Consider the following 26,933-nt stretch of genomic DNA (forward strand, 5'->3'; position numbering starts at 1 on the left):
ATAGATCTGGCTGTGACTCCCTGTCTGCTATTTGTCCTGGACAAGTCACTTGAGTATGATGAGTCCCACCCCTCCTATCTGTTAAGTTAGAATAATAATGCTTCCGTTTTGGGGAGCACCATTTTCTTATAGAGTTTGCACACACAGGCTTCTGGAACTGTATCCTGAGAAAAAATAAGATAGTAAATGTGAAAAAGGCCGCTATGGGAACACCCCAGTCTAGAGTAGATATTTGTTTGAAGTAAATACCAGCCTTTTCCCTCTAACTCATGATAGTTCACTCTCATTTCATATGAACTCTTCAGAGATCATGATGCAGAGCCTATCAGAGGCTAATGCCCATCATGGGGCCCCAGACACAGAAGAGACCCTCCCAACAGAGAGATCTCTACTGCGGGGGCGCTGTCTGGTCGACCAAGGTTTCTTTGGAGATTTCAGATCTTTTACCTGGCACCTCTCTCCAAGTTGTTGCCAAGACAGTGGCTTCCTCTCTACTAGTCCCTGGCTGGTCAGTTTGTCATGGTGGGAAGGGGAATATATGAGGCAGAGATGACAAGAATCCAGCCATCCAGGAGCCCATGGTCCACTTCTGTTTACCCGCTTCCCAGGCTCAGAAACTCTGCTGTTGGTGATTGTCTTAGGCTGAGTTTCCCTGGACAGAGCCTAAGATGGGGGATTCTTGTGCAGATTAGTCATTGATGAGTATTCTCAGAAGAAAGAAGGTGAGGGCAGGGCAAGAAGCCAACGGAGGATGTGGAGGCTGTGTCAGCTGAGCCCACAGGGGCTCTGGAGTGTGGACTGTATCACAGGGGTGCCCCTACTCCATGGCAGGGGCCAGCATTTGTGCTGCTGTGTCAGTCAGCCACTGTCTGTGTCCTGGTGGGGGTTGGGGGGCGACTTCCCTTGGCCTGATGGCAGTCTGCAGGGAAGGGGGTACCTTAGCAGCCAGCACCTCCATCTTAAGCAGCTGGAGATTGGTGCACCAGCCCAGGAAAAGAGATCTGGGCAGAGCCTCCACCGCACTCATGACAGCCAACTCCTGTCCCCACCTCTGTGTCTGCCATCAACCCACAGCCCAATGTATCACCATCAACACCCCCAGAATGTCATCTCAGCCACTCCCTAGTTATGTGACCTTAAGCCAGTTGCACAGCCTTGTTTAACTTGCAAAACCGATTGCCATACCTCCTGCAGAGTCACATTCAAGATTACGTTCGGTGACTCTCCAGAGTGCCCTGCTCTCTCGGCCTTCGTCAAATGTCAGTCCCCTCTCACATCCTGTTTTTGGCGAGTCTCACTCTTGCCCTGAGGGAGGTGGCAGTTGCGGACAGATGCCTGGTGCTAGTGAAAGGAGAGTGGCTCCTACCACGTGCCCACACCCAACTTACCACGAAACAGCGCTTCTCCCGGGCATGCGGGCAGCTCCCTTTCCGCCGGGCCATTGTTCTCTGGGCCCTTTTCAAGTCAGCAGTCCCGTAATGTTTTCTTTAAACAGCGCCAACCCCGTATCAGGCACATTTGTTTTACCTCTTGCCTCCTGAGACATCTGAATGCTCCCTCTCTGACAGGTTTATTTCATTGCTTTCCATTTATTTCCATGCCTTTCTCGGTTTCATTTGATGGGTGAGGTGTCCAAGAGTGTTTCTCTTGGAGCAGGCTGTCCCTTTCAAAGGGAGTTCTTGTTAATGCTCATCCCCTGGTAGCAATAACGGCTGATGTGAATAATAACCGACCAGGTCTGAGTGATGGGAACGTTAGACTGTAAACAAAAGCAGCCTCTTCACATCAGCACCAGCTCAGAGGTCTGTGGCACCTGTTTGTGGAGTGGGAGACAGGCTGGCCTTCAGAGTGAGTGCAGGGCTCAGCTCGGCCACTTTCTGCCCCGGGGATCTGGGCATTGTTCTTCTCTGGGCTCCATTTGCTTCATGGGGCAGAGCAGGGATACCAACACCCCTGGCCAGAGTTCACGGTGAGAACTGTGTGTGACGGCTTCCACTCGCTCTTCAGGTCTAACTTACTGGACTTTGCTTCAAGGGATTCACGCTCTAGGGTAGGGTTTCTCAACCTCAGCACTAGCGACATTTGGGGAAAGGTAGTTCTTGGTTGTGGGAGGCTGTTCTGTGCATTGTAGGATGTTTAGCAAATCCCTGGTCTCTACTCATTAGATGCCAGGAGCACTTGATTACCCAAGTAGCACAACCAAGTTTATTGCCAGACACAATCAAATATCCCCTGGGGACAAAAGCACCCTCCTGTTGAAAACCTCCAGAATTACACTGTGTTCAAGAGATGCAGATCTCAGTTACATATGTACTTTGAAATTTTCTAGAGTCAGATTTTTAAAAAGTAAAAAATGGGGACTTCCCTAGGGATCCAGTGGTTAAGACCACACTTCCACTGCAGGGGACACAGGTTCAATCCCTAGTCAGGGAACTAAGATCCCATATGCCTCAGGGCATGACCTAAATAAATAACATAGCCTATTAAAAAATTAAAATTATTTGTTAAAGTAAAAATTAACAGGTGACATTCACTTTAATGTATTTTAACTAACCCAGTGTCTACAAAGTATTATCATTTTAACATGTAATCAATATTTTAAAATTATTAATAAAAGATATGTTACTTTTTTTTTTTTTTAGCACTAAGCCTTTGAAATCTGGTGTGAATTTTACACTTACTGCACTTTGCAATTCAGATGCTAAACTTTAAGCAGTTAAAAATGAAATCTAATCCTAAAAAGATAAACATTGTGTTTAACAAGTAAACATACTTTACAGTGTTCCAGTGTTAAAATTTAAATTCATGGAGACAAATTTTAAAATTCAGTTCCTCTATCATCCTAGACACATTTCAAGTGCTCCATAACCACGTGTGGCTCAGTGGCTGTCATCGTGGGCAGCACAGATGTAGAGGTAATTAGGAGTTTGGGATTAGCAGATACAAACTACTGTATATAAAACAGACAAACAACAACAAGATCCTACTATCTAGCACAGGGAACTATATTCAGAATCTTGTAAAAAACTATAATGGAAAAGAGTCTGGAAAAGAATATATAAATCTGAATGGTTTGCTGTACAGCAAAAACTAACACAGCATTGTAAATCAACTGTACTTCAGGTTTTAAAACTTTACACAAATAATCCAACAAAACGTCTTGACCCTCCTTGGACCGTCGTTGGTGCACAGAAGTCGAGGCTCAGTAAATGTTCAGTTCTTTTGACACCCCGCCCCCAGGAGACATTTGACAATATCTGGAAATGTATTTGGTTGTCACCACTGGGTGTGAGGGCTTACTGGCATCTGGTGGGTAGAGGCCAGGGATGTGTCCATTGAAAAATACAAGGTAAAACCTCTGAGACCCCATGGACTGTAGCCCGCCAGTCTCCTCGGTCCATGGGATTCTCCAGGCAAGAATACTGGAATGGGTTGCCATGCTCCCCTCCAGGGGATCTTCCCGACCTAGGGATCAAACCCATGTCTCTCATGTCTCTTGCATTGGCAGGCGGGTTCTTTACCACTACATCACCTGGGAAGCCCAGCCCGTGGGTAGAGGCCAGGGATGCTTCCACTGAAAAAAATAAAGTAAAACTTCTGCGATTAGAGTTTGGTGTTTTTCTGAAGTGGGATAACTTGGGACTGCAGTGGACAAGTGACTAGCTATTTAACATTTCACCTAAACGACTAACCCACTATCGCTGAGAGAGTGCTTCCCCGGTCCCTGCCCCTGCTCAGCCAGGCCTCCAGGCTGCACTCAGCGAACTGAGCCCAGTAGGAAGCTAGCAGCACCCAGACTGAAGCTTAGAGTCGATGCTCTGAAGGTCAGCCAGGCAGCCCTGAGCTGGTCTTAACCCCTTGGGCTGACCCAGATTCACTGTCTTGCCCATGCCGAGCCCTTCTCCTTTGTCCCCAGGGAGAAGGGCTTTGGGACAAGCCCTTGTGTAAAAAACTAGGGAACTCTGGCAAATCATTCAGCCTTTAAGAGCCTTAGTTTCCTCATCTGTGAAGTAATAAGGATGAGCCCGTGCACCGCCAGGCTCAGTCTTGGCCAGGGTCAGCAGAGAAAGTGAATTCATTTCCAGCAGGGCTCCTGGCTTGAGAGGCTGGCAGGCACAACTCCATCCTTTCGTTTCTACCTTTGTACTTCATGTTCAAACTCTATTGTTATCTCCCTGGCAATCCTTTAAAAAAAGAAAAAAAGGACAATAATTGCTTTACAATATTGTGTTGGTTTCTGCCATATATCAACATGAATCCGCCATAGGTACACGTATCTCCCCGCCCTCGTGAAGCTCCCACCCCATCCCTTCCCTTCAGGTTATCCAAGAACACTGGATTTGAGCTCTCTGGCAACTCTTTATATCAGGGCCTTGCCGCAGCGACAGGATTTGGGCCATAATACTCTCTCTGAGACTGCTTTGCAGCTAACCGCCTCTAAAGCAACTTCCCCAGGATGTCTTGTAAATCTTGCATCCAGATAGAAAGAGTTTGAGCCTTTGGGGCAAGACTGTGTGGCTGAGAGCAGATGGGGAAGCAGCCTAGCAGACTTAGGGAAGACCCAGCAGGATGCCTTGTGCCCCTGGCAGGCTTGGACATCCTGGGGAGTGAGGGACCCTCCCAGAGAGGTTGTGTCATCTGGCAGGTATGGATGGATGGAGAGAGAACAGGAGCCAGAGGCGGGAGGACCTCTCCAGAAAAGGCTTAAACCTGTAAACCCACCAAGATGGCAGCTATGCCTGGCAGAGAGAGGTGGAAGACAGGCAGTAGGAGCGCAGTCTGCCAGGCGGGCTGGAAGGAGGTGGCAGCTTTGGGGGACAGTAGCACCAGGGGTTTCCATGACGATGAAAAGAACAATACAACAGCAAGCATGTGTTACATACCTCTTACCTTCCATGGAAGGCACTGAGGGCTTCATATTATTAATGTCCTGAATCTTCTCAACAGCTCTGCCGTTTAGGGTACCGTTGTCATTCTCATTTGGTAGATAAGGAAACTGAGACTCTGGTGATCGAAAATCACACAGCTCAGAAGTGATGAAACAGGATCTGAATCCAGGAAAGTCTGTAATCTTACCCACTATGCTTTATGCCAGTGGCCAATATTAGTGAGCACCTATTATGTGCCCTGGCTTTCCTGGTAGCTCAGCTGGTAAAGAATCTGCCTGCAATGCGGGAGACCTGGGTTCAAGCCCTGGAATTTAAGATCCCCTGGAGAAGGGACCAGCTACACACTCGGTATTCTGGCCTGGAGAATTCCCTGAACTGTATAGTCCATGGGGTTGCAAAGAGTCAGACATGACTGAACAACTTTCACTTTTTCTTTCATTATGTGCCAGGAACTGAGAATTACCATGATCCAGGACTGTGCCTCCAAAACTAGCTGTGGGACTTTGAGCCTCAGCTCACGTGTGCCCATTTCCTTGTCTGCAAACTGAGGATACCAATAATTACTAGTTGTTGAGAGGAGTACTTGAGAAATACACCTGAAGTATGTAGACTTGTGCTGTGATTATTATTCTAAACGCATTTTAAGATGAGAAAACTGAAGTCCAGAGAAGAGGCAAGCTGGCCAGTGGTGACATTCAGGCAGGTGGCTGGGCCAGAACAGTGGCTCATGGGAAATGAGGTGGGAAGTAAGAACCTATCTGAGCACCAGGAGTGCTCAGCAGGATTCACAAGCCAGGGCTTATTGGGGAATTGGGACATAAAGCTGGGAGCACAGCAGCCCCAGTCGCAGAGATGGCCCAAGACAAGAGCGGGATGGAGAGTAGGGCAGCACAATCCTGAAGCCCCCTCACCCAGGCAGCCATCCAGGGCTGCACCTGCAGAATAAGGGCAGAGACCACAGCTGGAGATCAGGGAGGCAGGTGACGATCAGGAGCCAGGTGGTCACTGCAGAACCACCTCCATTCTTCCATTTGGCTGCTCCAGGGGCAGCAGGCAGACTCTGCGGAGCAGGGACGGAGTCTAGTACTCAGTCAGGTGTGCCAGACTGTCACCATTGTCAGTCTGGTAGATGTTCACGGCCTGACGGACACCAGGCTCTTGGTACCAGCTTCTGTTATCCATCTCCCAATGGAATCGGTAGACAATGCAGACCAGGAAGGCGTCTTGCTGGAGTGCCCCATCTCCTGTGGGGTGTCCTTCTGTAGCAGGCGAATGTCTTTGCTTCCTACAAGACAAGCATCCAAGCAAGGAGCAAATAAGACAGGCTCTCACCACGCCTTTTCTCTCTGGGGATGTACTTCTTAGACCAAGGAGCAGTCAGTCTCCAGTCTGCTATGCAAACTGCCACTAAATTCAGATTCAGAAACTCAGCATCACCTTGACCTCTCTCTCCCTGTCTTCAATATGCAGTTAGTCATCAGATCTGTCCCGTATTATCTCTGAAATCTCTCTTGAATCTCTCCCTGTCCTTCACTGCTGCCCTCATGCTTGAGATTCACAAAGCCTTGATCAGATAGTGTAACAGATTCCAAACTGGCCTTCCTATCGTCACACTGGTCCCTTCTAATGTATGCTCCGCTGAAGCCAAGTTATTACTATAAAAGTCTGATTCTGATTAAAATGCTCTCAAGGCTCCCTTTGTGCTCGGGGACAATTAGCCTGAATCACAGGCCCTTCACTCTCTAGGCGCTGCCCTTCCCTATATCGCCAGCTCTATTTCCTCTTTGGTGGCCAGTGCCCCACTCACACTGGTTACATATGCAGAACCTGCCTTATCGGACTCTGCTGGGTGCTCTTCCTCCGATGTTTACCTTACTCACCCTCTGGGGTCAAGTTCAGACAATGTGGTCTCTGCAAAGCCTTCTCAGAATCCCATTATCTCAGTTCAGTTCAGTCCCTCAGTCGTGTCTGGCTCTTTGCTACCCCATGGGACTGCAGCACACCAGGCCTGCCTGTCCATCACCAACTCCTGGAGCCTACTCAAACTCATGTCCATCATATCAGTGATGCCATCCAACCATCTCATCTTCTGTTGTCCCCTTCTCCTCCCACCTTCAATCTTTCCCAGCATCGGCGTGTTTTCCAATGAATCAGTTCTTCGCATCAGGTGGCCAAAGTATTGGAGTTTCAGCATCAGTCCTTCCAGTGAATATTCAGGTTGGATCTCTTTGCAGTCCAAGGGACTCTCAAGAGTCTTTTCCAACACCACAGTTCAAAAGCATCCATTTTTTGGCACTCAGCTTTCTTTATAGTCCAACTCTCACATCCATACATGATTACTGGAAAAACCATACCTTTGACTAGATGGACCTTTGTTGGTAAAGTAATATCTCTGCTTTTTAGTATGATGTCTAGGTTGGTCATAGCTTTTCTTCCAAGGAGCAAGCATCTTTTAATTTCATGGCTGCAGTCACCATCTGCAGTGATTTTGGAGCCCAAGAAAATAAAGTCTGTCACTATTTCTACTGTTCCCTCATCTATTTGCCATGAACTGATGGGACCAGATATCATGATCTTAGTTTTCTGAATGTTGAGTTTTAAGCCAACATTTTCACTTTCATCAAGAGGCTCTTTTGTTCTTTTTCACTTTCTGCCATAACGGTGGTGTCATCTGCATATCTGAGGTTATTGATATTTCTCCCGGCAATCTTGATTCCAGCTTGTGCTTCATCCAGCCCAGCATTTCACATGATGTACTCTGCATATAAGTTAAATAAGTAGGGTGACAGTATACAGCTGTGACATACTCCTTTCCTGATTTGGAACCAGTCCGTTGTTCCATGTCCAGTTCTAACTGTTGTTTCTTGACCTGCATACAGATTTCTCAGGAGACAGGTCAGGTGGTCTAGTATTCCCGTCTCTTGAGGAATTTTCCACAGTTTGTTGTGATCCATACCATCAAAGGCTTTGATGTAGTCAATAAAGCAGAAATAGATGTTTTTCTGGAACTCTCTTGCTTTTTCGATGATCCAACGGATGTTGGAAATATGATCTCTGTCTCCTCTGCCTTTTCTAAAACCAGCTTGAACATCTGGAAGTTCACGGTTCATGTACTGTTGAAGCCTGGCTTGGAGAATTTAGAGTATTACTTTACTAGCATGTGAGATGAGTGCAATTGTGCAGTAGTTTGAGCATTCTTTGGCATTGCCTTTCTTTGGGATTAGAATGAAAACTGACCTTTTACAGTCCTGTGGCCACTGCTGAGTTTTCCAAATTTGTTGGCATATTGAGTGTAGCACTTGAACAGTATCATCTTTTAGGATTTGAAATAGCTCAACTGGAATTCCATCACCTCCACTAGCTTTATTCGTGATGATGCTTCCTAAGGCCCACTTGACTTCACATTCCAGGATGTCTGGCTCTAGGTGAGACACACCATTGTGTGGTGTGATCATCATGATCACACCATCGTGGTTATCTGGGTCATGAAGATTGTTTTTGTATAGTTCCAGGATATCTGGGTCATGAAAATTGCTTTTGTATAGTTCTTCTGTGTATTCTTGCCACCTCTTCTTAATATTGACAAATGGATAAGAAAGCTGTAGTACATATACAATGGAATAAAAAGAATGCATTTGAATCAGTTCTAATGAGGTGTATGAAACTGGAACCTATTATACAGAGTGAAGTAAGTCAGAAAGAAAAACACCAATATAGTATATTAACACAAATATATGGAATTTGGAAAGATGGTAACGATGACCCTATATGCAAGACAGCAAAAGAGACACAGATGTAAAGAACAGACTTTTGGACTCTGTGGGAGAAGGCGAGGGTGGGATGATTTGAGAGAATAGCATTGAATCATGTATATTATCATATGTGAAATAGATCACCAGTCCAGGTTCGATGCATGAGACAGGGTGCTCAGGGCTGGTGCACTGACCCTGAGGAATGGGATGAGGAGGGAGGTGGGAGGGGGTTCAGGAAGGGGAACACATGTACAGCCATGGCTGATTCACGTCGATGTATGGCATAAACCACTACAATATTGTAAAGTAATTAGTCTCCAATTGAATAAATTTTAAAAAATATCTTCTGCTGCTGTTAGGTCCGTACCATTTCTGTCCTTTATTGTGCCCATTGTCTGAGGCTGCACCTAAAAAAGACGGTTGACAGGCCCCACCAGTGAGCACTGAGTTGAAGGTACAGAACCCTCGGTCCCGAGTGAGGATTCTTGTAGGAGAGGCCGCACATTCTCATTACGAGCACTTGTCTTGGAGTTGTTTGCTTTCTGTTACCCTCTGCCCAGCACATGTACAGTGCCTGTTCACCTGGCCCCAAGTGTGAGTAGACTCATACGTGAGCAAGTAGCTAACATCGATAGAGGAGCGTGTGCCAGACCCACCCTCGGCCTCCACCCTGTGATGGTTCAAACCCCCATCTACCATTTTATTAGGTTTATTGTGAGTCACTGAGCCCTGGTTTTCAGTCTAGCATTTGAACTCCATACAGCCTCATCTGCCAAGCTTCCTAGAGACTGATTCTCTGGAGTGTTTGAATAGGGCTTCCCCAGATCTGCCAGCCCCACTGAGCTCAGTACCCAGCCTGGGCACACATGATGCTGACCCAGGAGAGGTCGGGCTGGGGGCAGGGAGCATGGAGATCACAAAAAGACCTGTCCCCAGACTCTGTGTCCGCGTGAGCAAGAACAGACCCTGCCAGCATCCGGGGCCTCATCTTCTTCTCTCTCTTACCTCCTGCTAATAGCAGAGCTGCTGTTCTGTCCATCCTTTGGGGAGGGGGATAGATCAGCCTTAGTACAGAACACAGCAATTCAGTGTTTCTGCTTTCAAAAGCCAAGGGGCAGAGGCTGGAAGAAAGAAAACATGTTCATGGTGGATTTGGCTGGAATCTCAGCAATCGATGCGGCTCCTGCTGCTGGTTTTATTACCCTCACTCAGCTGCGTTGCCTAATCTGAATTCCGTGCTGCGTGTTCTCTCTGATCCTGCTCATGGTTCCACTAATCCCTGCTATAGATTTCTCGCTTCCTCCCACGAGCCTTCTCTCCTTTCCAGGCACTCCGATACGTGCTGGAAGCTGCATGTTCCAGAGACATGATCTGGGCAGAACTGCCTGGCTGGGCAGATCTTTGCCTTCCCTTCCTCTTGCTGCCCCTTTGGGATGGGGTGCTGTGGTCACCCCATAGGGGATCAATTTGGTTGAAATCAGTTGGAAAGAACTGGATTATGTTTCTGAGTAAGAGCCTTAGAGACACCTGGGCCCCTGGTACATCTTGCTGTGCTGTTCAGACAAAGCCAGGACTGAAACCTCCCTGGTGGTCCAGTGGCTAAGACTCCACACTCCCAATGCAGGGGGCTTGGGTTTGATTCCCGGTCAGGGAACTAGATGCCACATGCTGCATCTGAGAGTTCATATGCTGCAGGTAAAGATCCCGCATACCCCAGTGAAGACCAAAGATCCCAAGTGCTGTAACTAGTGCAACCAAATAGATGAATAAATATTAAAAAATAAAAAGCCAGGACATCCTGTCCTTCTATAAGCCTCCTGTTCCACTCAGCCCATGACCAAACAGGAGTCTCCCATCCCTCTTCCTACACGCTCTCCTTGTAACCCTGAGCCCATTCGTGTTTGATTTTACTTCCTGAAATGTTAAGCCTGCCCTCTCCTTCCCAGGCTGCTTGTAACGTGACTCAGCTTGATACAGAGTATGGGTTGTATCGTGCCCCTCACAAAGGATGTGTTGAAGCAAGGCTCACCCCAGTTCCTGTGAAGGTGGTCTTATTTAGAAAGAAGGTCTCTGCAGGTATAATTAGTTAAGATGAAGTCGTGACGGTGGACCCAGATCTATAATATGACACTGTAATATGACTGGTGTCCTTACAAGAAGAGGAAAACATCAGGTGAAGACAGAGACACAAGAAGAACCTCTGTGATGACAGAGGCAGATATTGATACGATACATCTCCAGCCTAAGGTGTGCCAGTGGTTGCCCGCAGATGCCAGCAGCCAAAAGAGATGAAGAAGGATTCTACCCAGGGTCTCAGAGGGAGCATGGCCCTGTTGACGTCTGGACTTCAGACTTCTAGCCTCTAAATTTCTGTTATTTAAGTCACCCGGGTTGCAGTACTTTATTACAGCCCTGGAAATGAACAGGCTTGGAAGTGCAGTGATCCTGAGCATGGGGCATCAGGCAGGGGTCCACCTCGCAGAGCTGTGCCTTTGCAGCGAAAGACCTCAAGGAGACTGAAGCTGAGAACGGCCATCCTGGAGAATCCTTTTGGCGCACCCTCCCCCTGCTGTGGGGTCTCCATGTTGGCTGGATTCTGCACTTGGCTCACAGCAGGCCTCTTCTCTGGGGCTCTGACCCTCCCCTCTGTAATCGGCCTCCTGCGTTTGAACAGTCTTAGCATCTGCTGCCAGGCACATCCTGGCCTTGGCCTGGGACACACCAACCAGGCCGTTGACGTTGTCCTGACCTCATTTGACCCATAGGCCATCCCTGATAGGTTTTTGTGCTCACCTCCGGACTGACTGCTCCTGCATAGGCCTCCTGTGTTCCACAGCTGCCCAGGAGTGCTCTGAACTCTGCAAGAAGAGTTAACCATCTGTTCAGTGCGGCCAATTGTTCTCTTGCACTGGCTGTCGGAGGATGTCTAAAGGGACTATCACTTTGCCGCAGGGCACCCGAAAGAGTGTGTGTTCTCTTTTACATCTGCTCTTCAGACTAAATCCTTAATCCCCAGCGCAGGCCCTGGGTGCTCCTCTCTCCCGCAGCTAAGCAGCTTTGAGCCCCCAGGGCTCCAGGCTCAGCACACAAGTTCTGCAAGCAGGGAGCCAGCACTGTTAGCCCTGAGCTGGCTCAATTTCTTCATCCTCATCGATGGAGCAGGCTTCGTCTGGCACACAGGGAGCCAGGGTGGGGAGGAGACCACTGGGTGGTCTTAGGGACGTCCACAATGTGTCCCACACAGCGATGGCATAGGGAAATCTGACTCATAGTCTAGCTTGGCCTAAGCAGAGTCATACATGCTCTTCTCTGTACAGACTTCTGTGTTAGCATCCATCACACTGAGCTTTGATTTTCAGCTTGCACGTGTGTCTTTGCCATTACGCGGTGAGTTCTCAAACAGCAGGGTGGTCTCCTAATCGCCTCGCATGCCCAGCACCTTGTTTTACCCACTATTATCTTGATAATCCCAGCAACCACTCACGCCACACCAGTCGACGTCTAGGACTGGCCGCCTAGACAGCCAAGGGTTGAATGGGTGCTAATGAGGCCAAGGGAAGGGGTCTAGTCCATTTGGAAGTCACTTAGCTTTTTCTAGTTCCCTGACCATGGGCAAAATTTTCCTTCTGGCCAAATCCACACATAGCTCTAAGCATACGTTGCCCCCTCACAGTAGGTGCAGGCTGACCAACAGACGCTCCTAAACCCCAGCCACAGACTGGCTCCTGATCTGTCCTTCAGATTTAACCCCAACTTCAGCCACATCTCAGTCTTTAACCCTACCTGTGACCTGACACCTAAGCCAGTTCAAAAAGTGCACCTACCTCCGGCTTCTTAGAAGTATCACCCCCAAATTCAGCCAGGACTTAGGATCCTTGTCTGACCACAGGCTAAGGTCCAGCTCTAGGACTCCCCTGGGCACAAGAGGGAACAGTTGAGACCTTGAGACAGTAGAAAGGCTTTCTCAGCGCACTGATGGTGAAGCCCTTTAAAGGGCATGCCTTCCAAGTGATGTGTCAATAATGACCGTAGCTGGCATCAACCAGGCACAACTGCTCTTAAGTAAGTCTATCATGCTAAATTCTAAATGCATGAAACATTCTTAGCATAAAGGAGTTTACTTGCACCCAGAAGAGATTCACCGCAAAGATCTTCTATAGCATCACTTTCCTACTGTCTGTAACTGAATTAGAATCTGACCTCCACAGAGCATTTGCTATGTAAAACAAGGTCCACCTGGAAACACAGATCCAGGAGATGCATGGAACCAAGCAGAATCAGCGCTTGAGGAACCATTTATTTGAGTGTCCAGAATGCTTTCAAACAATCAATTAAAGCTATTGCTATCTCACAGAGTGCTCACCTCCACTTAAGGCTGAAAAAAAAAGGTCAACCTCTGTCAGCAATATTTAGCAGTTTCAGTTGTATAGGTTGTGAAGTCAATTCCAACCTCTTAAGCCTGCCCAGGTAATACTGAGGGGGTCTGGGATACTAGAAACCTGTATCTACTTTACATGTAACTCAGTCCTCATTAAATGGTCTTCCCCAGCAAGGGCAGAGCTGTCTTTGAAGAACCTGAGTGTCTGTAGTGTTTTCTAGCTACTTGACATTGACTTTGAGTTAAATCTTGGCTAAAAGCAATTACTGTCATATGATGAATTGAGGCAATTTATTTATTACTTGAGAAACATCCTAGGTGATGTCACTTGGAAGAATGATGGAATAATCCTTCCCAAGTAGTCCATTATCAGCCAGATCTAGTGAGGGGGGCCACTGTTCTGAGGTGTGGGGGAGAGCAGTCAGCAGTTTTTAAAAATTAGTCATCATGAGATCAAAGAAAAGAGAATTGGAAATAAAGCAGAAAACAGTTGCCTAAACTTGAGCTTGCTTGTCTCCCTGTGGGATTATATGGCATGCTTGGATTGCTAAATATCAAGAAAGGTATTATAGAGAAAGCCCAGAGATTAATAATAAAACTAAACTCAATGTATGAAGTGCTTGGAGATGGTGGTTGATGTACAAGGAAAGTGAAAAGGATGGGGAAACTTAAGTTAAAAAGGTCAAGTTTAAATATCATTTGAGCAAAGTCTGTATAATTTGGCCCATATAACAAGATTCGCATGACATGTTCATCCATCCCTTCGATATTAGAATGTGATATATTGCTGGAAGGGCATGAGGGGAGATAATCTTCAAGAAAAGCAGGTATGAAATAGAACTTCAGGACACAGCGGGTGGCCAACTCAGCAGAGATGGCCATAAATACAGCAACTTCATAGTCTGGCTGGTCACAATAAGATTCTTGATCCCCGGAAGAAACAGTCTGATTCTTTCTTCCAGGTGTTTGAGAAAAGACAACCAGATTTCTCTGCTGAACAATCCTTTTCCCTGTTTATTGAGGAAATGGCAGAATAGAAAAGTGGTTTAAAGAGAATAAACTCTGTACCAGACTGCCAGGGTTCAAATCCCATCCCTGGCACTTGCTTCTGTTACTTAGCCTCTCTGAGCCTCAGTTTCCCTGTCTCTGAAATGGGTATACCAAGGGCTTAACACAGAAGCCTGGCTCATAGTGGACGTTCCAAATACGTGTCAGCGCTTTATTATAAATAACACAGCTGCTTTACATGTGGTCAGGTGTCCAGACTCCACTGTTACCACCTTCTGGATACAATCCAAACACCTGGCTATCCTGAAAGCCAGTCACTATTTCTGCACCTTGGCCAGGACTGTGCTGCAGTGAAGATGCAGTACTGGACATTTTTCCTGAATCATAAGTCCAGACACCTCTCAAAAGCAGCAATGAGGTGAACCTAAGCTTCCCCTGGTCACAGGAAGTGAGAAGCCCATGCTGGCCCTGGAGCCATCTGGCCTCACATCCATCCTTTGCTTCCCCCTCCTGTGCAGGTGCCCCCATAGGCTGTGTTTCCTGGGCCCATGTCAACAAGCGTCTGCACGTGGCCAGGAGGAGACAAGGGTTGTAGAGCGAGAGGAAGGAGAAGCCTTCTCCCTCTTGGCCTCAGGCCCCTTCTTTGGCAGTGACCGTGTCCCCTCTGTGGCTCCAGCCTCCCATAGGTCCGCTGGAGTCCCCACTTCTGTTGGGTGGCCCTGACCTCTGGGCTCTGAAGAGCCTTTGTCTCTCTAGTGTGGGCTAGGTAATGGCCCCTGAGGTTGCTACCTTCTGGGTTGCCTCACCATCCTCTCTTGATCTCTGGGTACCCAGTTCTCTGGTAAATTCACTCTGGTTTGAATGTTTGAAACAGTTTCCTTTTTCCTGGTTGGATGCTGACTGATGTGGAGCCCATGCTCGTTTCTAGTGATTATTCCCTCCTTTAGTAAACGGTGAGGGGAAAAAATAATGTGATTTAATCATCCAGTCTATATTTTTTTCCTGTATCAACATCACACTTGTGTGAAATATCTGGAATCTACATTTTTCCATTAAAAAAAGTCAACAACAGCATTTGTTTCTCCCCAGGCTTCTCGCACCCCTCCTGTTTGCTATAATTTCCATCCTTAAAGACTGCCAAAGTAGTTCATGATCACAATTACAAATGTTCTCAATGCCTTGGGATGCAATTTGTAAAGTCTAGAGGCTTGAAGCTAATGAAGTATCCAGATGCTTTCCTAGCAACTTCTTTCCTATCGTGGACTTCAATTCCATCTTAAAACTAGTCTACCATTCTGAGAATTCACTTCCAGGAAAAGTCAGAAGGGGGATGATGCATACCTCACTCTAGAAGAGCCAGAAACCTGCCCAGCTTCCCCAGCTTTCCCCTGCTGCCTCCTCTTGGCAAAAACCCCCATAATCAGAGATACTTGCCATGCTTGAAACCTTCGCTGGCATAGAGGTAGCATCTCAGAGTCAGAATTTCAAAGGTTTGCTCTACTGGGTGCCAGATGCATGTAACGCCAGAGAAAAGACAGAAAAACAAAAGAAGTCATTAAATAGATGGGCATAAGTAAGATGCCAGCTCAGTAAGATGTGGGGATAAATGCCCTTGGATAGTGAAGAGGCGACTGTGTGTTTGAAAGACTGGAGCTTTTAGGAATTCTGTCTCCGAGAGCCAGCTTCCTTTCTTTGCCTTCAGCAATGATCACCAGCATGGGTTATGCATCCACTGGGGTGTGCTTGGTTTTATCAGTTGCAATTAGATGTTCTTTATCTGAAACTTCTATTTTTTGCTCCATATCTTTACAGGGGAAATTATTTGAAGTAAAGCTATAGAATTAGGGCTATAGCAAGTGAGAGTACTTGGAGAGAAACTTATTAATCCCTTGTTGCCAAATTACTTATTGCTGCCATTAAGTGATCTGGATGGAAACTGGTCTTGCCTAGAGGAGAAAAGATAAGGGCATTCCTCCAGGGACTCTGCCTGCCTTCATCCTAAGGATGAACCTGGGCAGTGTGTTACAAGGAGGCAGGACCCCAACCGCCACTGTGCACCCACATTTTACAGACACAAGAAACCATGCTGCCTCCTGGAACCAGTCCTAAGATCATGCCATCGTGATGCCACATGAGTGGGCATATTCTCAGAGTTTGTCAAGTGTTTTTACTTCCATTATTACATTTGATCCCTAGGAGATCGCTGGGAACTTTGTCGTTCAGTCGCTCAGTCATGTCTGACTCTTTGTGACCCCATGGACTGCAGCACGCCAGGCTTCCCTGTCCCTCACCATCTCCCGGAGTTTACTCAAACTCATGTCCATTGAGTTGGTGATGCCATCCAACCATCTCATCCTCTGTTGTCCCCTTCTTATCCTGCCTTCAATCTTTCCCAGCATCAAGGTTTTTTCTAATGAGTTGGCTCTTCGCATCAGGTGGCCAAAATATTAGAGCTTCAGCATCAATCCTTCCAATAAATATTCAGGACTGATTTCCTTTAGGATTGACTGGTTTGATCTCCTTGAAGTCCAAGGGACTCTCAAGAGTCTTTTCCAACACCACAGTTCAAAAGCATCAATTCTTTGGCTCTCAGCCTTCTTTATGGTCCGACTCTCACATTCATACATGACTACTGGAAAAACCATAGCTTTGACTGTCCGGACCTTTGTTGGCAAAGTGATGTCTCTGCTTTTTAATATGCTATCTTGGTTTGTCATAGCTTTTCTTCCAAGGAGCAAGCGTCTTTTAATTTCATGGCTGCAGTCACCATCTGCAGTGATTGTGGAGCCCAAAAAAATAAGTTGATCACGGTTTCCATTGTTTCCCTATCTATTTGCCATGAAGTGATGGGACCAGATGCCATTGTCTTCATTTTTTGAATGTTGAGTTTTAAGCCAGGTTTTTCACTCTCCTGTTTCACAGTTTCATCAAGAGGGTGTCAAATCATGCTGTGGTTAACACTTTGCTCAAGGTCACATAACTAGTTGGTGATAGAATCCAGGTGCAAGTTTGTATATTTCTGATTCAAAACCCCTTGCTTTTGACCGAGCTCATCAAACTATAGCATTTCATCCTCAGAAGGGGTGTAAGAGGTCATGTGGTCCCTTGTCCTTGCTGGGGAGCACACTGAGTGTCCAGACAGAGCCTTTCATTGTTGGTGACACATTCTCCTGCCACTGTGGCTAACTTGGGGTTTGCGGGGTGGAGCCCAACTGAAGTTTCATGGCTCTAAGGATAACAGGGAGACTTTCACTCACTTAGAGCATGAGTGTCACTGTAATCAAGGAACACTGGGTTGAGGTGGAAGGTGGGCTCTATAAGTAGAGAAGAAAGGCCAGCATCCCATGAAAGTGAGCTATTAAGGGCCTGGCTAAGCATTTAAGAGTATGGCTCAGCTGGCAAAACCTGGGTTCGATCCCTGGGTTGAGAAGATCCCCTAGAAAAGAGAAAGGCTACCCACTCCAGTATTCTGACCTGGAGAATTCCATGGACTATATAGTCCATGGGGTCACAAAAAGTCGGACACGACTGAGAGACTTTTACTTAAGCATTTAAGAAGCCCAGGACGTGAGAACAGGTGAAGACAGTGGACAGGGAAAAGGGAGGAGGGCTGACTCTGAAATGGGACTTGAATCACGACTGCTTCATGCTCCTCACTACGCAGTAGCACTGCCTTCAAAAGAGGGGCTTTAGCCTCTGCTGGAGAGTGCCGCCATATTAAAATCTTTTCTTATGTTGGCCCCAGCCTACTCTTGTCACTTCTCCTGGTTTGCATTAGTCCTGCTCTTTAAAGGGATCAAATCTGTTCCATCTTTCACTGTGGCCTTTCAACTTTTTTTTTTTTTTAATTTTATTTTATTTTTAAACTTTACATAATTGTATTTGGCCTTTCAACTTTTTGAAGGCAAGAATTAAGTCTCATCTGAATCTTTCCTTCTCTAGGCTGAAAAATCCCCAATTCTGACTGCCATTCCTCCTCAGTCAGTGATCTTTGGATTTTTATGTGCACAAGAATCACCTAGAAACCTTGTCAAATGCAGGAGCAGACTCAGCAGATCCGGTGTGGGGACCCAGACTCTGCATGTGTAGTAGGTTATGATGCAGATGCTTCTGGTCACTGAACCACATTTTGAGTGACAAGCCGCTTGTCCTGGCTTTACCATGCCACATTAAAATCTTTTCTCAGGTTGGCCCCAATCTACTCTTCAGGGTCGGGGTCCACAAATGAACAAGCGTCACCAGAGTGGTCTGACCAGGGCAGAGTAGAACAGAGAGGCATTGTCCTTGTTGGGTCTCAGGAGTCCCTGAGGAATATAAACTGGGATGATTGTTTGGTATCCTAGGAGGAGGCTAGAGGTTGGGGCGAAAATAACATGGCACCTGGGCCTATATATGGAGCAGATATCGTGGGAGAGGGGCAGGCTTCAAGAGACTGTGAGCCCGCCTTGGATGCCATGTTTCCATATGCAGGGGTCAGTAGGTATCACATTGAAAGCCAGATGTGAATTCTGAGCAGGAGCTCAGAGGGGACTGGATTCTAAGCTGCTGTAGCTCAAGTGGAAAGAGTCAAGGGCAATGGGCAGTGGCAGCTGCCCTTAGAGGACTGTCTGGCCTTTGGGAGTGCTCAGAGTAGGAAGGGCACAGCTGGTGGGGGTGTGAGGTTGGACAACCTTGTGTTGGAAACAAATCTCTTCTCAGTGCCAGCAGAGTTCACAAGATTCTCTTTGATGAGTTCATCACACAGGGGACTCACGTAGAGCCTTGAAGCTACTCCCGTTGGATACACCTACCACCTGGTACCTACTTGCCAGTTCTGATTTACTTGAACTATTCTCAGGTTGGTTCCTAGTAGGGGGCGGAGATGACAAGGATGCATCCAAACCCCTCCCCTCTCCAGTCTCAGACTCCGGTCTCCACTTAGTAGACAGATGTCACCCAAGGCCAGAGACAGAGCTTCATAGGGATGAGGGACTGATACTATGTTTGACTCTCATGAAAAGAGTGGGCTTAGGGCAAGAGTAATGCAGTTACCATCTTACTGATGGGCTTCCAGTTCCCCCTTGGATTTCTGATCAGTGAGTCAGACGGGGACCCAGAGCCGGTATTTCCTGAACAGTAACTGCATCAAGGAGAGTTCATTGGAATGACAGAGGGTGAGGCTTGCACAAAGAATCCCAGCTCTGACACTGAAAGCCAAGTATATGGCTTTGGAAAAGCCACTTCACCCATTTGTGGAGTTTCCTAATCTAAATAAAAGGGAAAATAAAACTAGCATCTTCTGTGTCAGATCTTGTGAAGATTAAATGACTTAATATATAAAAAGTGCTTATTAGCACATTTTTTGGTCACCCAGTGACAGACTGGTGAAAATGGACTTCCCTGGTGGCTCAGATGGTAAAGGATCTGCCTGCAATGCAGGAGACCCAAGTTTGATCCCTGGGTTGGGGAGATCCCCTAGAGAAGAGAAAGCCTACCCACATCCAGAATCCTTGACTGGAGAATTCCATGGACAGAGGACCCTGGCAGGCTACAGTCCATGGTGTTGCAAAGAGTCAGACAAGACTGAGTGACAAGCACTTTCACTCTTTTTCAGTAGATTGATGTTTAGGCTGAATTTTTAAAAACAGTCATAACTGAGCTTCCATTTGATGAGGCGCTCAGTACCTGCCTAAAAGAGCTGGTTGCATTGCTAGGAGATCCCATCTTTAGTCAACCCTGATGTGTTTCCCGCGAGTCCAATTGCAGGTTCTCATGCGTACTTACAATGTGAGCCCTGTGGACACGCTCCTGAGTCTGCCATGGGGGCAGGACTAGCCCATTCTGACTCTGTCCCCGTCTTCTTCCTTGGCAGGAGCCACAGGTAAATGCTATCTAGCCTTTGGTCCCAAAGCTAGTTCCTCCACACCTGTGTTGCCTTCAAACACTGTCAACAGGCTTTCCTTGTGGTCAGAGGGACACATCTCTGGTGGCTCAAGCCAGTGCCCTGAAAAGGATGCTTAAGAGAAAGTAGAATTTGCCATGTCCTGGGGCAATTCCTGTATAGTTCTAGTTGGACTAGCCAAGCATGGCTATTCCTGATAACCTCACTGTGCAGAGTCTGGGATTTCAGTTCTGATGTCGGTGAGCTGAACTCATGGAATTTGTCTAAAGCGCTGGGCTATGGCCTTTCATATGGCCTCTCTGAATGTCCTGCTTGGTCGTCTGTGACCCTCAGCTGTGTTCCATTGTTGATTCATGGTCACCACTGAAGGTGCTTCTGTTTAGGAACATCTTGGAGTTTACTTGGGAAAGGTTTTCTAATACTCATCCAAGATCTTCACTTTCCTTTGGGTAGAGAGCTAGATTCTATCCTAGGAGAAGCATTTGACATAGTCAATTGCTCCTGCCTTCTTGAAACCCCCTCTTCCCCTGGTTCTAGGACACTATACTCTCCTGTTTTTTTTTTTTTTTTTTACTTGTCTGTCCACTCCTTCTCTGCCTCCTATATGCAGGCTTGTCTTCCTCTACCCACTCACTAAATATTACAGACCCTCAAGTCTCTATCTGGACCATCTTCTCCATCCAGTCTTCATTCTTTCCCCGGCTGACTTCATCAGCCCCCATGCTTCAGATATCATCTATGTGCATATGACTCACACATTCTTACCTCCAGCTTAGACCTCCTTTAAGAGCTTCAGACCTGCGTTTTAACTTCCTCCTCTTGTAGAGTATCTTCCAAGCTTAAATTACCATAAACATATATTTCCCTTCTAATTTCCTTTTTTTATTGGCATACAGTTACTTTACAACATCATGTTAGTTTTTGCTGTGCAACAAAGTGAACCAGCTGTATGTATGCATATATCCCCTCCCTCTTGAATCACCTTCTTACTGCACCCACCTCCCCAACCCCTTCCTAAAAGGTTGGCCAACTCTGCCAGGAGTTCTTTGGTGGAGTTGATAGGCAGAGCCTGCTCAGACCGTCCTACAATGTGATGAGTTGGGTTTTTGTCTTTAGCTGGTGAGGGGAACTGAATAAAATCCCTTACTTGTAAGTCCTGCCGGGAGAAGGAGCTCTGACCCCATTGATGTCTTAGTTGGGCACATAGAACATGGGTGCTCAGTAGCCAGTTAGTGAATGACTGAATGAATAAATGAGGCAAACAGCTGTGGTCCACTCACCTTTATGCCATTCACCCGTCATCTGTAAAGCAGCAGTGATGAGGAGGAAGGCCTGTGTAGACAGTGACTTTAGAGAGATGACTAGAACTCTCTCTGCTCTTAGTCTTGGAGACAAAGTCAACCCAGCTTTCCTAAGTTACAAAAGAGTCTGGGGAAAGTGCTGTAGTAAAGGGACTGCGTGAGTACGGGAGGAGGGGATGTGCTGATGGGCTGTTGTGAAATATCTGTGAGTTTGGAGAATCAGAATCATAGCTTGTGGGCATTAGTATCCCTTCAACTCAGCCGAGTTCTGTGAACACAAGGCTGAAAAAAAGGAGAAACTCAATTTGGTTTCATGAGAACAAATGGGTGTGGGTAGAGCTATCATCCCCTCAGCTAAACATTAAACCACCACAGACATTAAGGGAACACCTATTACAAGCCAGACCCTGCACTGACATGAGGAAACAAAGATAAAGAAGGCATCATCTTGCCCCCGAGGAGCTTGCAGACCACTGAAGGAGACAGATGGGTAAACAAATAACTAATAATGTCAGCACACTGAGCTGCACCAAGTGTTACAGAGAGTTAGCAGAGTTTGGAGGGGAACTCTCCTGGGGCAACCAGGGAAGGCAATGTCACTGATAAAGGATGAGCTGGTGCTGATGTTGGTAGAAAAGTAGGGATGGGTCAGGGCAAGGATGCTTTGGACTTCAGCTGCCTCACACAGAGTTGGCATCCTTGGGAGGAATTCGTGGTGGTGTTAATCCTGGACCACACTCCAGAAGGTTCACACAGGTGCTGGAATGAGAAGTTGCCTCTGTCCCCAGGTCATTGCATGAAGAGGCCAGGCGTAGGCATTCTCTGGCTCCTGACTGTTGCTATCGCCTTAGCAAGTGGTTGTCTGGGAGGAGTAGCATTGAGGGATTGCTGCTGCTGCTGCTAAGTCGCTTCAGTCGTGTCCGACTCTGTGCGACCCCATAGACGGCAGCCCACCAGGCTCCCCCGTCCCTGGGATTCTCCAGGCAAGAACACTGGAGTGGGTTGCCATTTCCTTCTCCAATGTATGCAAGTGAAAAGTGAAAGTGAAGTCGCTCAGTCGTATCCTACTCTTAGCGACCCCATGGACTGCAGCCTACCAGGCTCCTCTGTCCATGGGATTTTCAGGCAAGAGTACTGGAGTGGGGTGCCATTGCCTTCTCCGAGGATTGGGGAACTAGGGGACTTGAAAGTTGAACTCAAGGCTTCTGACTTCTGAAACCTAGACTTAGAGTCAAAAAACCAATGGAATTCTGGCTCTGAGCTTTATCAGCCACGTGACTTTTAGCTAGCTCCTTTGTTTTCTCATCTATAAAATGGGACAATCCATAGATACTTGGGGGAACATTTGCAAGGATTGTCCAAGCTGGGTCCATGAAACGGCTCAGCACAGGGCTGAGGATGTAGTAAGTGCCCAGTTCCCAGTTTTCCTTGACATGGAATTGAGTCAGTGAGTGAGTACTGGCAGAGCTGATAATATCAACATTAAATTTCAAAAATGGACTTAGCGAATTTAAGTGTTTTCTGAATCCAAAGCAGTTCTCTTTAATGCACTAAATTTCTACCTCAACCATTTGTTTAATATAAGGCACAAAATGAAAGCATTATGTTTTTTGTCTTTAAAAACCTAGTGATTTCAGTTGTGCTACCCTTACAAAGGCTGATGTTTTCACCATTTACCTGGAAGAATTAAGCAGAGTTTGGAATAATTCCATGAGCCTAAGGATCAAACTGTAGCCCCGTGGTTTGATCCTAGGGACAGAATGGTCTGAGGGATAAAAATCATCTGCTTGACCTCACGAGAGGAGGAGAAGGGTGCCTCCAGCACAGTAGTTGTGTAAGTTCGGGCAGCTCACTCAGTTTCTCTGCACCTCAGTTTCTTCATATGCAAAAAAAAGGGCTATGATAATAACCTCAACCTCACGAGGAATTAATGCTCAAAAGTGTTTAATTGGTCAGTGTGTGTAGTGACCTCAGCACAGTGCCTGGCACATAGTTAGCACTCAGTAAATGGAAGCTGTTGTCACTGTGATTGTGTCTAGTCATGTGTGTGAGCCTTTTCAATATCTTTCCTCTTCACCTTTGCCTCCAAGGTGCGTCCACTCAGAACTCCAACACTGTGGAGCCGGAGAAGCAGGTGGACAACACCGTGAAGATGGCTGGCGTGATCGCTGGCCTCCTCATGTTCACCATCATCCTCCTGGGCGTGATGCTCACCATCAAGAGGAGGTGAGTGTGGGTTGCTGCCCTGCAGATTCTGCCAACCCCAAGTGGCCCCAGCACCACCATATGGCCAAGTCCTTTCTCTGCTGACCACTTCCTAGCAGGGACCTTCTGGTACAACTGTTGAGGTCCTGAAATTTGGGGCCAGTTGTGGCTCATTGTGTTGGTGTCCAAAGGGTGTGTGCTGCCTGCGTGGAGAGCAGCCGCAGGATGGTCAGTGTCTTGCGGGGCAGCTGTCCCTTGGTGTACGATGCTCCTCAGAGATAGCTTCTCTGTTGTGATTGGTCACATCATCAGGATTACGGGGGAGCCGCAAGGACACAGCTGAGCCTACAAAGACAGATGCGGGAAAGCAGTGCTTCATTCCTTCCACCTTCATCCATTCCCTTTTTGTCTTTGGTCAAGGAACAGTGTCCCTCTGCATCAAAGGGTAGAGCCTCCGATGGTGTGACAGCCCTCAGGGAAGTCTCCTTCCTACTCCATGACCTATAAAACCTTCCCTGCTGGATTGTTGGTGCTTGTCACCTCTCAGCAGGATATCCTCCTGGCGCCTCTGGTCAAGGCACAGTTATCTTGTATTGCACGCGTTGCTCATGAAAGCCAGGATCCAGGTTCCTTCCTGATCCCCCAAATTCATTACGCCGACATCTTGTGTTTATCAGGCATTCACAGGGCTTGAGGACCAGCCAGGGAGTTGCAGAGAGGAAAGGGAAGGTGGGTGAGTATCAGCTCTCACTGTCCCTGGGGTGCAGGGCTGGTTCTTCTAAATAGGGGGTCCTCCCACCTTCACACATTAGCCACTGTGTCCCCATGCCTGCTGCCCATCTCAGTTTCAATGCCAGGATTCCAATCTTGGTCTCCACCCTCCCACTCCCCAATCTGCCAAAGCAAACAAAACACTTTATCTACATTATAATGACATGTGCTGCAACCTGCCCTGCCCCCAGTTTAAAGAGTTATATTTATATTCTTCAACAAACTATTTAACTCCTCAGCCTGAAGCTCTGGGTTTGGTTACTCAGAGTTCAAGACAAGCCCATTAATGAGGACTAGGGACTTGCTGCCATCCCTGGGACAAAACCAGCTCATGAAACTTGTTCCCCCCAGAACAAAGGGACAGAATGCCCCAAAGACAAATTCCAGCTTCTACTCTAAGGAGTACCATAAACAGAAATGCACAAAGTAAAAAAATAAAGACTGTGTCCTTATTTCCAGCCATTGATTTCCACTCTGCTATTAATCAGCCTTCTTTTAGCCATTCTGGCCCCAAAATATCTCTGTATGTCACATGGTTCCATCCTTTGATCAGGACATCTTATTGGTAGGACCTGTTCTTTCTTTTCTTCTGAATATTTATTTATTTAGCTCGCTGCCCTGTAGCTCAGAGTAAAGAATCTGCCAGCAATGCAGAAGACCGGGTTCAATCCCTGGGTTGGAAAGATCCCCTGGAGAAGGGAATGGCACCCCACTCCAATATTCTTGCCTGGAGAATCCCATAGACAGAGGAGCCTGGCAGGCTACAGTCAATGGGGTCACACAGAGTTCAGACATGATTGAGTGACTAACACTCCGACTACTATCCAATCTTAGAAGGATATTTTAGTACAGATTGTGGGATCAAGTTCCTTGACCAGGAATCAAACCTGGGCCCCCAGCAAGACTCTGTGTGGGAGCACAGAGTCTTAGCCACTGGACCATCAGGGAAGTCCCAGGATCTGTTCTTTCTTGACATGTCTGTTCTATAGGATCATTCCTTTCCTTAGGCTCCCAGCAGAATGACAGAAGAATTAAGATTCTCATCCAACTACTGATTTTCTGGTTGGAGAGGCAAGGGAGAAGGAAGGTCCATGCTAATGCTGGGGGTCAGGAGCCCCCAGAGTCGTCATCATCTGTGAAGCCAGGCTATGTGTTATGTCTCAGTGACAAGCCAGCTGCTATTGGATGAGGTCAAACATGAGTTTTTATTTCTCTGGGAGATAGAGAGCACATTGCACGTATAAGATCCTCGATGCATTCTTAGAGTCTCAGATGCTTTAAAGACAGAGGTGAGTTTGAGAGAGTCTCTTTGAAAAAAGTAACTCATTTAATAGAATTGCATTCCTCTTTGATAGACCCCAGAGGTTCTTATTCTTTGCCACTGATTTGTAAGTCAGATATGCTCTTCCAATTTTGCTCTTTCTAAAGCCTGGCTTAACCCACGTCACCATCGTCTGTGAGCTTGTGAAGAAATTTCACTTCCCTCTCAACAGCTATTTCTGAAATGTGTGACTTTCCGGGAGGGAGGGAGGGGCTTTCTGGTTTCAGGATGAGAGCAGGAATAAAGTGAGCCCTTTGTGTGGTTTTATCCTTCTCTGAGTATCTTCATCAGCTGTCAGTTCTATCAAAACCATCCATCAGTCCCAATCAACAGGCATCACCTGATCACCATTTCTTCCCAAGAAGCAAATCTCAGATGTTGTGGCAGTGAGCCAGGGGGTGGGTGGGGGTGCTGATCAGCATTTGCATGTACAGCATCTTTTGGAGAAAATAAGACATTTTTCTGGCTTGGTTGATGGTCATATTTTACAAATGGGTATAGGGAATGGAAAATGGAGGAGTGAAGAGGGGAAAGAGGGAGAAAAAGAGAGACATAAGCCTGCTATGTTTAACTCTTTCCACTAACCCCTTGCCCCAAAGGACAGTGAAGAGCTTGAGGGGCTCCTTTCCCTCTTCTGACCCAAACCCCATATATAAATATGGGGAAAACGTCATTGGTCGATTGAGTCTGTCCCTAACTTACTTAGGGCTCGCCAGAATGCTGTCCACGTGTGTTGTGTGCTCAGTTGCCCAGTCATGTCCGACTCTTGGCAGCCCACCAGGCTCCTCTGTCCATGGGATTCTCTAGGAAAGAGTACTGGAGTGGGTTGTCATTTCCTCCTCCAGGGGATCTTCCCAACCTAGGGATCCAACCCATGTCTTCTGTGTCTCCTGCATTGGCAGGCAGATTCTTTACCACTGTACCACCTGGGAACGCTGTCCACAGCCACCTAAAGGGAATAGATAATTAAAGGAAAAGAAACCCCAAAATAATAGGGAAACCATCACAAATCAGAGTCCTAGGGTCAGCATCTCTTCAGTGTCCCTTCATGACCTTGAGTTAGTTTCTGCTTCCAGGAGCTCTCAGAAGTTGAATGCCAGCCACACTTCCTGCACTGGCCTGAGCTGGGGCTTCACTGTAACCTCCATGGACATGGGCATGGTGGCTCCCTCCATCCCAGTGGGTTCAGCTGACTCAAAGTCTTCCCCAGACTGCAGCCAAGTGTTTCCAGCCCACTTAAGATGCTCCTAGTTTCCCCCTACAGGCCCTGCGGCTTACCTGTCACTGTCCACAGAGAGTCTTTCTCTTGTATTAGGTGTTGTGTGTGTTGTACTGAACTAGAAAGCTGGCCTAGAAAGGGCTAAAGATGCAGATGACCAAGGAAAGGGCATAGTGAAGTCAATTTACATTTGGAAGACTGGGGAAAG

At 47.1% G+C, this 26,933-nt stretch overlaps 1 protein-coding gene across 10 annotated transcripts in view; it reads left to right on the forward strand.

The window, feature by feature from the left end:
• The window catches only part of PTPRT (protein tyrosine phosphatase, receptor type T), a 1,160,479-nt gene that overhangs the window by 961,733 nt on the left and 171,813 nt on the right, over nucleotides 1-26,933 (forward strand). For all 10 annotated transcript variants that reach the window (XM_027558515.1, XM_027558516.1, XM_027558518.1 and 7 more), the window contains one exon: nucleotides 23,300-23,435. In XM_027558515.1, the coding sequence (XP_027414316.1) occupies nucleotides 23,300-23,435 (136 nt within the window). The remainder of the gene's footprint in view (nucleotides 1-23,299; nucleotides 23,436-26,933) is intronic.

Source organism: Bos indicus x Bos taurus, chromosome 13 (assembly GCF_003369695.1).
Source record: "Bos indicus x Bos taurus breed Angus x Brahman F1 hybrid chromosome 13, Bos_hybrid_MaternalHap_v2.0, whole genome shotgun sequence".
NCBI lineage: Eukaryota > Metazoa > Chordata > Mammalia > Artiodactyla > Bovidae > Bos > Bos indicus x Bos taurus.